General features: G+C 50.1%; 1 protein-coding gene across 5 annotated transcripts in view; it reads left to right on the top strand.

The window, feature by feature from the left end:
* The window catches only part of TBC1D1 (TBC1 domain family member 1), a 221,745-nt gene extending 210,878 nt beyond the window's left edge, over positions 1 to 10,867 (top strand). For all 5 annotated transcript variants that reach the window (XM_068543119.1, XM_068543114.1, XM_068543117.1 and 2 more), the window contains 2 exons: positions 5,156 to 5,329; positions 9,028 to 10,867. In XM_068543119.1, coding sequence (XP_068399220.1) covers positions 5,156 to 5,329; positions 9,028 to 9,228 — 375 coding nt within the window. In that variant the 3' untranslated portion in view covers positions 9,229 to 10,867. The remainder of the gene's footprint in view (positions 1 to 5,155; positions 5,330 to 9,027) is intronic.
* Positions 10,868 to 12,175: the final 1,308 nt, after the last annotated feature.

The following is a 12,175-nucleotide window of genomic DNA, read 5'->3' as shown; positions in this document are numbered from 1 at the left end:
AGCCTCGCCGATGTGGTTACCTTCTGGGTATTGAGCCCCAGAAAAAAAAAAACACATTTTCCTCCCCTCGTCTGTAAAGGATACTTACTGTTGTTTCAGGCATCCGTTTTGAACTTGGCTTGCTTTATTTCATTGGCTCCTTTAACAGCTCTGGGGCCCGGAGGGAGTAAACGCCCAGCACCCCGTACGAGGTGGCAGAGCCAAGAGTGTAACGTGCTCTGGGACACCAGAGCCCATCCTGTGTAGAAAAGGAGCGTGTAACCAGTAATTGCAAGAGTGGTGGGAGCTCCAGTGGTGCTGTGCAAGGGCTGCAGGAGCGGGCTGTGCAGGGAGTGAGCAGTGAGTGGGGAGTGGGGACCGGGGAGCTGAGGGAGTTGAGTTCAGCTGGGCCTTTTCTGCAGAGGGCCAGGGAGGAAGTGTTTCAGCCTTTGTGGACCATAAAGTCATGTGAGGTCAGCTCAGCCCCTGCAGCATGAAGGCCACCAGAGCCAGTATTTGTCAGAATGAAGCGGCTGTGTTGCAGTAAAGCTTTATTTGCAAAGCATGTGGCGGGACAGCCTTGGTCCACGGGCTGTAGTCAGCTAACCCCCCATTATGGTACGTGCAAAGGCACGGGAGCGAGAGAGAAGTTCTAGGCGCCGGTTCAGCTTTCCCAGGGGGGAGGCGCGGGGATTGGAAGTAGGGACGCAGCATCTGCATCTGAGGTCCAGGTTTTCAGCCTGCCACAGGTCTCGCTGGGAAACAAGACTCAATGCCAGGCAGCTCTCCACCCTCCTTCCCTCCAACGTGTTCCATCTGGAACTTGACCTCTGCAGGCTGTCAAGCTTTCTGCCTGCTCGCTGCCCCCTCCCATCCCCTCCCTGCAGAGGGTGCTCTAGTCTCAGGTTCTACTCAGAGGGGAGGCCCGAGGGGCAGCGCGATTTCTCTGCAGCCTTGGAGAGCCCACAGGGTGGAAGTGATATTGCGTTCTTTGCATGCTGCTGTCCTGTGTGTGGGAGGATGGAGCTGGGCTGGATCTCTGTGATAGCCAGGCTCCGTTTCATTAAATACCGTCTCCGTGGAAGCTCAGCTCGAGCAGCTGGGACACAGTCTGCATCCAGGGTGGGGAGAGTCCCCAAGGAACAGGGCCCTGGGCTCCCGCTCAGCGCAGACAGGCTGGGAGCCGCCACCGAGGGGCAGGCCCAGAGTTGACAGAGTCCAGGGCGTGGGGACAAGGGTCTCAGGCTCTGTGGCAGCTCCTCAGTGTGACTTCACTGTCAGTTGAACGTGAGCCATAAAAATCGCCTCACAAGAAGGGAGAAGCCCTGGGAGTAAACAGAAAGGAGGAGAAGGGAGGTCAGGGGTTTCGTCTCATCACAGCGAGTGCCGTGTGCCTGTGCAGCCTCAGGTCAGTGTAAGGAAGAGAGCAGGTGAAGGGGGGCTTTGGAGGACAGGGCAAATAGCCTGTTTTCCACGTCCTTTGGGCCCTGCTCCAAGTGCGGCCCCAGACCAGCACCATCACGTAGGAACTTATGCAGAATCTGGGCCCCCCACTCCAGACCTGCTGAGTCAGAATCTGCATTTCAGCAAGATGCCCAGGAGATATGCGCGTGCACACACACACGCACACGCACGCGCGCACACACACACACACACACACACACACACACACACACACACACACAACACGGGGGCACCTTGGAAAGCTCTGCTGTGGGCGACTTCATTGTAAGCACACCAGACAAGTCTCTGTTCTAGTTGAGCTTGTAGGAGAGAAACCAGAATCTTAACAAAGTTCCTTTGTTCAAAAGATGCTCTTCAAAATCACAGTGGTGAGACTGCCCCTTCTGCCTTGGGAGGAGCCCTTAACTGCTTGGGCAGCTTGCGCTATTGAAAATTAGTTTTTTAAAAGGCCAGTCAGTGCCGTAACAAGAGGGTGCGGTTCGGCAGGGAGGAGTACTTTACTACTGACATTGTTTAGAATTGCTTGCATGTGGTGATAATAAAAAGCAGACCAACTTTTAGTTGGGTTTATTTTTGTTTTTAAATTCACTACAGACACTGCGCCCCCTTATTTTTGATACCCAGGCAGAGGCTCCCCCATCCAGCTCTTGGTATGCCACTGAGACCACCAGGCTGGGGGGAAGGGTCTGGGGGTGGGGAGGGTGGAAAGTATGTGACTTAGTTCTGCAGCCATCAGCGTTGATGGCTTCATTACAGAGTGTCCACAGACAGCAAAGAGAAACACCAAGTCTCCAAGAACAGGCGCGCCAAGAAGAGAAACGAGTTCTCTAAAGGAGGAGACGCGTCTAGCAAACAGATATCTGGGGAAATATTTAGCTTCGTGCATAATTTAAATTTAAATAGCACATAATGCTTTACCTTCCTAGAATAACAAAATGAAACATTTTAATCCCAATACCCAGTGCCAAGGGTATACTGTATCTGGCACATTCTTACGTTGCTAATGGCACTGTATGTGGATTATTCCCGTTTGGGAAGCAATTTGGCAATATGTATCACGAGCCAGTAAAATATTTGTACCCTTTGACTCAGTAATCCCATTTCTTGGAATGTATGCTTAGGAAATAATCCAAAATATGGGAAAAGCCGTACATATGAGGATGTTTAAAGTTGTCGTTTATAACAAAAACTTACAAGTAACTAGATATCCAGCATGTGATGACTGGATTAACATGGTTATTGATACGTCGAGTTGGTAGAATACCATGAAGCCATTTATAATTAGGGTTGTGAAGACTATACAGCAACGTGAGAAAGCGTCATTTGAGGACCAGGGCGCTCCTGTCACCGCCAGCCATATGCTGCCATGGTCGGTAATAAATTCCCAGGCACGGCTGCAAGGGCCGTGTGTGTGTTTTGGCAGCCAGGAGGTAATGATGCAGTTGAGCAGAGATGATTGTGACCCAGGATGGTTCCTGGGGATTAATAAATCCCTCCGCTCTGTGCACAGCTGAGAGCCATTAACCATAGCTGCCCATCCATCTGGATCAAAGGCCAGAGGTTTTATCCCCAGGTTTTCCAGGTTAGGAGCTCATTTAAAAACCTCTGTGGAAATAAAGTGTGTGTGTGTGACATTTATCCCGCACCGTGTTTATAATTACACACTAATGCCACAGCAATCTCGGTTTTAATGTGTGTGGTCTTTACTCTGAGCTGTTCAGAAGTTCCGTGGTGTGGCATCCTTTGTCATTTTGCTGCAGCACAAGGTTGGATGGGAGGGGTTTTGTGACAGCTGTGTGGGAGCAGATCCCTTAGCTAAGTTAGGGCACCAACTCAGCTTGCCAGGCCTGTGTCTCATGATTCCCCACAGCTATGCTGTCAGGTAGGTGTTACCACCTCCATGTGGTGGAGGCCGGGAGCTGAGGCCAGGAAAGGTCAAGTGACTTGCTCAGGGTCATTCGGGGAGTCGCCAGCCGAGCCCCCGTTCAAGGGCTGACTGAAAGCTTCTGAGTCAGTTTTCTTGACTGTAGAATAGAGATGATAATCCCTGCCAGCTCACGGTCGCTCTGAGGGACAGCAGAGAATCCCATCAATGCAGTCAACTCCACACACAAACACGCACGCACGTCACAAATACAACGTGTATTACTTTTTTGGCCTATAGTGAACTTTTGTGCCTAATTAGTATTAGTCATTGAATTAAATTGAAAACCAGGAAGCTGAAAAATTAATCTCAAGGAAGAGAAAATAAGATTGGAAGAGAAAATAAGATTTCTGGGAATGGTGAGAAAGTAAACATGGTTTTTGAAAATTGATTTCAGGAAAGATGGGACTCATTCGTGTTTGAATGCTAATAGGGTACCATCAAGGGAAATGAGTTTTTCATTGATTTTTAACTGTGTTGGAATTTCTTTCTTAAGGAAATGCTGTGAAGAGTTAGTTTCTGCTGTTATAAAGGGTAATTTCATTCTTTAAATGTGTGTTCTGATCTGGCTTTTTTTATGTGGTGACTGAATTCTCAGATCCACGCCGGGGCTTCACACCTGGGGCGGCAGCAGCCTCTGCCTTCTGACCCCTCATCGTCCCAGCTTCCATCCAGCTCACTTCACTCATCAAGAGAAAGTGCAGATATGCACAGCTCACTCACTTGTGCACGTTGGGGTTGTTTTTCACACGAGTGGTTTCTTTTCATGACTGTTACTATTATGGAAAGGAAGGCAACTCAGGCATTGTTTTGTATTCACTCATCTATGTGGGTGACATTTGGGTTTTGGCTCATTTCTGCATATCTTACGTGCAGAATAGGGTTTTTTAGTAAACAGTTCCATTACTTAGCTGTTCTTGTAACTCTGAAAATCCAACTGAACTATAATTAAACTTTGACCTGGTGACTGGGCAAATGGGGCTGTGATTCTTTTGTTTTGTTTTATTCTCTCTTTGACCCATAGTTGTGTATCTAATCTAATAGAATTTTCAGAGAAAAATGATCTAAGTACTGAAATAAGAAGTAAAAATAAACTCTTATAAGCATTTTAAAAAAGAAGGTTTTGGCTTTTGAAAAATGAGTATCAGAGACCTACACTTACTGTTACCTTTGGTTTATTTCCAAATGCTTCTTTTTTTTAAAATTTATTATATTATTTATTTATTTAATTTACTTTTGGCTGCATTGGGTCTTGGTTGTGGCACACGAGATCTTTGTTGTGGCACACGGGATCTTTCGTTGCGGCGCATGGGCTCTTCATTGTGGTGCGTGGGCTCCTCTCCAGCTGTGGCGTGCGGGTTTCCTCTCTCTAGTTGTGGCGCGCGGGCTCCAGAGCGCGTGGGCTTCTGTAGTTTGCGTCACACAGGCTCTCTAGTTGAGGCGTGCCAGCTCAGTAGTTGAGGTGGGCGGGCTTAGTTGCCCCGCGGCCTGTGGGATCTTATTTCCCCAACCAGGGATCGAACCCGCATCCCCTGCATTGTAAGGCGGATTCTTTACCACTGGGCCACCAGGGAAGTCCCCCCAAATGCTTCTTAAATCCTCTCTTCCCAAGTAAAATTATTCCCTTCTCAGTGCAGAGAGTTTTCCTTGTTTATCACTAATAGTATCAGGCACAGAGTAGGTGCTTCATGGGCACCCGTCGACGTGGTCACGTGTGTGTGTGTGTGTGTGTGTGTGTGTGTGATTTTTCTCATTTTCAGTGCCTGATGGCTTTTCTGTGTGTCACAGGTGTTTGTGATGGACATCTCTAAACAGTTACAAGCTTATGAAGTTGAGTACCACGTGCTTCAGGAAGAACTTATCGATTCCTCTCCTCTCAGTGACAACCAAAGAATGGACAGATTAGAGAAAACCAACAGCAGCTTACGCAAACAGAACCTTGACCTCCTTGAACAACTGCAGGTAGGGCATATTTACAAGGCAGCCTCCCGAACCTTGAGCGTGTGGTAGTTCATTAACTCAACAGAGGCACCAGCGGGCTGGGTTTTCCCATGGCCGTAGGCCCTTTCTCTTCTGGTTGTTTGTAGTTGGGATCAAAGGTAGCCCAGGAGAATTGTTCCTTTTTGTTAGGAAGCAGACAGATTATCCTTTGCTAAGGTCAGACTGTCCTGGAACTTTCTGAGAGGCTATTTCTGCACTTAACCCTTTCAGGAGACAGACCCAGAGCTGAACTTGGGTTCAGGGTGCCGTCGTACTATTTATTCGCCGAATAGCCAGCGATTGCGCTTTGAGTAATGACGAGACGATCAAAGGCATGAGCTTTCAGGAGCGAAACCCAGCTAGGTCCACGGAGTGATATCGAGTGAGGAAGTGCCACAGAATCTCCCTAACAGAGTAAACCAGAGCCTGTGATCAGGACTTGTGAGTCCCTGGTGCAAATGCAAAAATTCAGTTCATGAAGGGACACAGTTCTCCCCTCTGGAAGCTTCCATCTTACCCATGGATAAATGCGGATGAGGACATACAGTAAGTAGAAAGGCAAACCCAGACCGTGCATGCAGGAGGGCGAGATGGAGCAAGCACGGAGGCGCAGTCCAGAGAGCCAGATCTTGCTGGGTCCAGTGTCACCCACACTGTCACCTGCTCTGCTCTGATTCCCTCATCTGTGTGACAGGGACAGAAAGATGCCTTTTCGTTGGGGTAGGGGGTAGCACTCCTCTACCAATCAGATAGAATAAACTAACCATACAGCCTGCTTTTTAAGTGTCAATACGGGTGGTAAAGCTGTCATTGTTAAGGAATTGTGTGTGGAGGGGGGGGGGGGAAGGGGGTGGTTTAAAAAATTATTTTTGAGCTTGCTGTGGAGAAAAATTTGTATTTTTTCCAAAATGTGTATTCTGTGGTATTCCTGTGCTGTCCTGAGAATAAGCTTTCCATCCTGATCCAAGCCTCTTACTTTTCTCCATAGAAAGTTGCTGCTTTGCAGACACAAGCTTGGCAGTGATGGGAGAAAGGCCAGCCTTTGGAGCTTAATAAATCAACCCCTGTCTAAAATGTATTCCCCCCAGCAGGGATTTTTACCCCAGTAGAAACCTAGTAGATATTTGCTGTAGAGGAACAAAGAAAAGTCTATCCTTACCCAGGCCTGACTACCAGTCACATTCCGAAAGTTAGCTTTTTTTCCCTCTAAGATTGAGCTGTCCTAACTGAAACTATGCCTGAGGACGATTTCTCCAGGGTGTCTTAGCTGTAACCTGAAGGGGAGGTGCCGGGGAACGAAGAGCCTTATCTTGCACGTAAGGGTCTGCAGTGTAGCTGGTAATTTTAAATGCCTTCCAAACAAACAGTAGGTCCCTGAAGTATGGCAGGATGGAAACATTTCTAACAAAGCTCAGATTTGAAGTTGAAGCATTTGTCTCGTTAGGATAGTGCTCAAATAAAAGGTTCATTTTATTGGGCTGCTACCATGTGGGTTTTTTTGCGATGAAGAGGGGAAGTAATTTTGCGCTGCTCCTGTGATACCGTACCCCTTTTGTGAAGAGAGGGGGTTGTGAAAAGCTGCTCAGACATCTACGTTCTGAAGAAACGCATCAAGAGGTAATTGGTAACAACAGATGCTCTCCTTGGAATGATCTTTCCCTTGACCACGTGGCTGTGTGCTTCTGGAGGTATCATTCAAGACTAGAGCGTATGCCGGTCCCAGCTGTGCTGGGTGCCAGAGGCCACCAAAATTTGTTAAGACACTGCTGCTCTCAAAGAGTGAGTTGGGCTAGGGATTGTGGTGTGTCAGTTTGTGGGTGCCTGCATATAGTTCTCCCATTACCCTCTGAGTCATGTGGAATTACTTTCAGCCAGACCACGTAAGTTCTGTGAGACTCACACCTCTTTTCCCTTTTGTCTTTTTTTTAAAATAGTTTTCAGAGTCCAGGGATAGCGGTTCAATGCAATACTTAATTTTCCAACATAAATCTTTGCTTTTTTGCCCAGGTATCAAAATTGACCTGTTTCCTGGCTTTGTTCCATTCATACAGTTGTTGGACATACCAAAGCCCCATCTGTTTTCTTGTTGAACACTTAAGAATGTCGTCTAGCCACTGGAGACTAAACTGTCTAACCTCATTTGTCCAGCAGCGTACTTATGACGATTGCTTAGACGTGTCTGATGTTGCCAAATGCTAAGGGACGCGCATTTTTTGGAATAATCCACTACCAGTCACTGAGTGCCCGTGAGCTGGGTGCTTTGGGAGGCCAGACCCACGTGCAGGGCGAGGTGTGTTTTCTTCCGTGAGATGGCTTCGGTCTCACTGAGGAGGAGCCCTGGCGTTCATGCTGCCCAGTAAATGACCATGCGCGTCAGCTCACTGCTAAGCTGGGAGGGGCCCCTGGGAGTGTGTGGCCTTCAGAAGGAGTGGGCCCCTGGAGGGGATGAGGTGGGACCCGTCCCAGGCCTTGACCGTGGGAGGAGTGTGAGGGTCGGAGAGGACTGCTCGGACATACCCACTGAGCGTGACCGCCCCCTGCCCGGTAAGCCGGCAGACTTAGGATCTCAGTCCTTTCTTCTTTCTGTTTTGAGTGTTCCAGTGTCACAGCCAGACCTAGGCTTTGAGTCATAGAATTGTCTGTCTAGCACAAGTGTTGTCTTGTTCAAGAAGCTGTTGCCCTTGTTTTGAAAATGAGGGAAAAAATACATACCGTTTTTCCCACCTAAAATCTCCGGGGACACGTAGACGGCCGGGCAGATGAGCGAGCCGGTGCGGTGCCTTACTGACCCCGGGCCTGAGCCCTCGAGAATGCAGCGGAGAGCTGGAATCGGCCAGGAGGCCCGGGGACAGCAACATAGGCGGGGGCTTTTCTCAGGAGGCTCCTCCGCTTCACTGGAGCCAACTCCCTGGTTGCCTGGGAAGCCAGCCCGAGGGGACTAGAGAGAAGAGGAGGGTCCGTTGCAAGAGAGAAGCACCTGGAAGGTCGGCCTGACACTGATTGTGTGCCGAGGATGCAGACGGGTGGGAGTGGGGGCACTGCTGGCGTCTGTGGCCAGTGAGGCCACGCACGCGACCCTCTTAGCAGAGCTCGGCCACCCTGAGCGCTCCACACACGTCCCCGGGGAAGTGCCCATCCTTGTTACTGTAGGGCGTATTAACGGTTCAGAGTAGAGAGCTGTTACTACACGGGCCTTCACACAGAAACCATTCTGATGGTCTGTCTGAAATCAGTTTGTACCTGTAAATACGTGTATTTGTCAAAGTGGGCCGGACTGTGCTGCAGTAGCAACGCTCCAGACCCCAGGGCTCAGCACCGCGGACGCTCCACCGTGTCTCCACGAAGCATTCTCGGGCCGTCTCACAGCTGTCCTCCTGTAGCGGGTGACTCGGGAATCGGGCTCCCTCTGCACTGGGAAGCCGCCATCTCCACAGGCGGCTTCCAGAGTAGCCACGACAGGGGAAGAGGGTGCTGGAGGGTCTCGGGGCGGCCCAGCCCGCCTGCGAGGGAGTCTGAGAAATGGAGTCTTCCCCTGTGGCCAGAACTGAGAGTAAACGTGGAGAGATGTGTCTCTGCCAGAACAGGGCTCCAGAGTGCCTTCGAGGCTGGACGGTGGAGCGCAGAGTGGATCTCCCATGTTCTCCCCGGGCAGTTCCAGTCTCATTTCTTTTATTCTCTAGGTGGCTAATGGGAGGATCCAGAGCCTGGAAGCCACCATTGAGAAGCTCCTGACCAGTGAAAGCAAGCTGAAGCAAGCGACCCTGGCCTTGGAGCTGGAGAGGTCAGCGCTGCTGCAGACAGTGGAGCGGCTCCAGGGGCAGACGGCAGAGCTGGGCGGCCCGGAGCCTGGCCCCGCACCGCCCGAGCCTGCGGGCCGCTGACGGCCGGAGCCCAGCCCCCGCCAGAGCACAGCTCCAGAACCGGGGTCGCCACCGCCCTGACGCTGTCCAGGCCTTAACTGAGAGAGATGAAGATGCCGGAGGGAGAACGGAGCGTGAAGCGTGCTTCTCAGGGAGGAGACTGGCTTGCCAGCGCACGGGTTCTTCTGAGCTAAGATTCGCAGTGCAGGGGGCGAACGTCCCGGTGTCGTCGTCGTTGTTTAGGTTCTAATACGTCCCCTCTCCGGTCCCGGTTACTGTACTCAGTAGATTTAGGTGGCATGGACTTGAAATAAAGCACCTTTGTGTTTCTTTATTGTTTCCTTTTTCAGTTCATCACTGTGTCTGTAAAGGGCATTCATAATACTGTGGGATTTCAAAAGCCAGCGAAGCCGGAGGTGATGATTCCTCTGGCCAACATGTGGCCCTTCGTTCTTCCAAGGAGGCTTTGTGTGACTTACACCTTCAGCGTCACCGGCAGGGGTGCGGTTGGCCCTTGACCATTCTTGCTGTGGAAGCCCTGGATTACCACTGGGAAAAATCGGAAGCGATGTATTTAAATTGGACATCTTACGTTTGATCACTGTGCTTGGTATTTAATGAAGTTTGTCTTTTAAGAAGAATAGTTTTCATATACTTTTTGCTTAGCCCTTAAGTATTGATCACAGTCATTGTAGATAAACGTTTCATGGGAAAATCACCAATTTTTAGACTCTGCCAGGTATTGCTAGCGTGCGACCTGCAGTTGTAGAGTCTGAGAATGTTTACTTTGTTGTGATGTTTCATATCCATATTTCAGAGTCGTGTATTCATTTTTGCTGTTGCGTGATGTAACGCAACCGTGTGTCCCTTTGAGTCTCCACCCCTTGGGAATCGGATTCCTTGCGGAAGTCGCCCTGCATGTCAGGACTTTCAGGGGTCCCAGACATTCTGGGGCTTTCAAAGTCTTCAGACTTTTGGCCTGAAATTGCATCAACTGTACGGCAGCTGAGAGCAGTTTTTTGTGGTGGGATGTGCGTTTTGAATGTAACTCACAACCCAGCGACCCCCTCCCTCAGGATGATGAGGACCCGGTGCCTTCAGCCAGCAAAAGGCTGCTCTCAGTGGCCCTAGTGTCATCTGGTCACCGTGTGAGGCTCTTCCCCATGACCTCCTGGAGCGGGTGGTGGGTTAGAGAGGGGCCATGTCGGCAAGTGCACTTCCAAGACAGAAGAACCATTTCTTTACTATATCATCGTAACTACTTCTATTCCACAGGAGTTCTTCGATACCCTCCGTGGTGGGCGTCTCTTTCAAGCCTGAGGTGAAAGGAAGGGCTTTCATATCTGGAGTCTTTCTAGATCTCCCAAGACATTTCCAAGGGAGGCACATGTGCTGCCTCTGGTGCCTAAACAGTTGGTTGACAGTGGGGACTCTTTGCTGTTCCCCATGTCATCAACCATGATGACAAGCCCAGTAGCCTTTATCCTGTGTTGTCCCACCAGCTACAACTTAAAGGAGTTAACATGTGAGGGCTTCTTTCCGCATACTTTACTGTTTAAATGTTCAATAATGTTGAATTTTGGGCATCTTATTACCATTACTCAAAAACATCGACTCTGCATTAAGTAAAAAACAATAAAACAAATAATTCATGCCCGCACTTTTACGGTGTTCTTTTTCTTTTTTTTAAACGTTGGGTTTCTGCTTTTCAGCCCAGGAGTGAAGGACTGCCCGGTGAACGCCTGTGGGTCAGAGTGTGAATGTTGCCTGACCAGCAGTGAGATCTCTGAGGGATTGGCGTCTTGCATACCCAGTATTGCTACCCAAGTGCAACACGCCTATGCGCGGGTGTGCGTAGTAGGGCTGCTGAGCCCAGCCACATCCGTGGCGTGTGCCAGCGGGCACTGCTGTGAGACCGCGCTGGGCGGAGAGGACGGTGGACGCAGGCCTGTGATCACAGGCGGGACAGTCCGCCTGTGCCTGAGCTGGGGACAGAGTCATAGTTCACACCACTGCCTGCGGATTCGCAGAGGCAAGATTTTAAACTAAGAAAGTTTCCTGTTATGTTTTCCTCCAACACACAACTATATGCACACGTGTGTGTGCACTTGGAGGTTGTCTGTCTTTTGGTACAATTTATACCCTCTTAGACAAAGACATTGAGCCCCCGGGAAGCACGCTGTGACATAGAACACATAGAAAAACAGCTTCTATGCAGAACACTCGGTTTGGGGCCCTCTGAGGAGTTACACGTAGATAGAACCACAGTGTCCGTTTGGGGATTTGTGTTTGTTTTGGTTGGGGAATCTGGGGAGAAGAGTTGCTCTGAGGGCTATGGGATGCAGGAGCTGTTTCAGGAATGAGAGCAGACACCGCTGTGTGAGGAGCTGCAGAGGGGAGGGTGCAGGAGGAGGTGTGCAGACCACGAGAAGTCCCCAGGTGGTCCATGTGAGCGGCGGAACACACACACATGCTGACGCGGGCCGGGGTGGGGTGGGGCACGCGGGGCTCTAGGCAGCTGCAGCCGCCACGTAGTAACCATCTCCGCGTCGACGGCCAGTGTCTGGTGGTGGGCCTGGAGCCACCCTAGGCCATCCCTCAAGGTCAGAACTTGGGAAGAAGAACTTGGAGGTAGAGCGGAGGAGGATGAGGACGGGCTGGGACCTTCAGCACCTCCTGTGTATCTGTCGCCACACTTGACTTTGATGACCCTCAGAGAAGAGCGGCCCTTGCATCACTTTACCTTCCAAAAAATCACACAAGCATATCTTTGAGCCGATTCTCATTTAGAACCACTAGGGAAGGGGACGCAAGGAAAGGTAGTCCTGGCTTAACCAAGCTGACGTCAGACAAACCACCATAATTTTGGAACCTGCCTAACCCGAATGATAGCATGTGTGTGTGAGTTATTTGACAGGGGCCTTCCAGCTAAGTATGTATGATGAGTGATCCACAGGGCTCGGATTCA

This window comes from Eschrichtius robustus, chromosome 4 (genome assembly GCF_028021215.1).
Source record: "Eschrichtius robustus isolate mEscRob2 chromosome 4, mEscRob2.pri, whole genome shotgun sequence".
Lineage (NCBI taxonomy): Eukaryota > Metazoa > Chordata > Mammalia > Artiodactyla > Eschrichtiidae > Eschrichtius > Eschrichtius robustus.
This window is presented reverse-complemented; position numbering and strand designations above follow the sequence as displayed.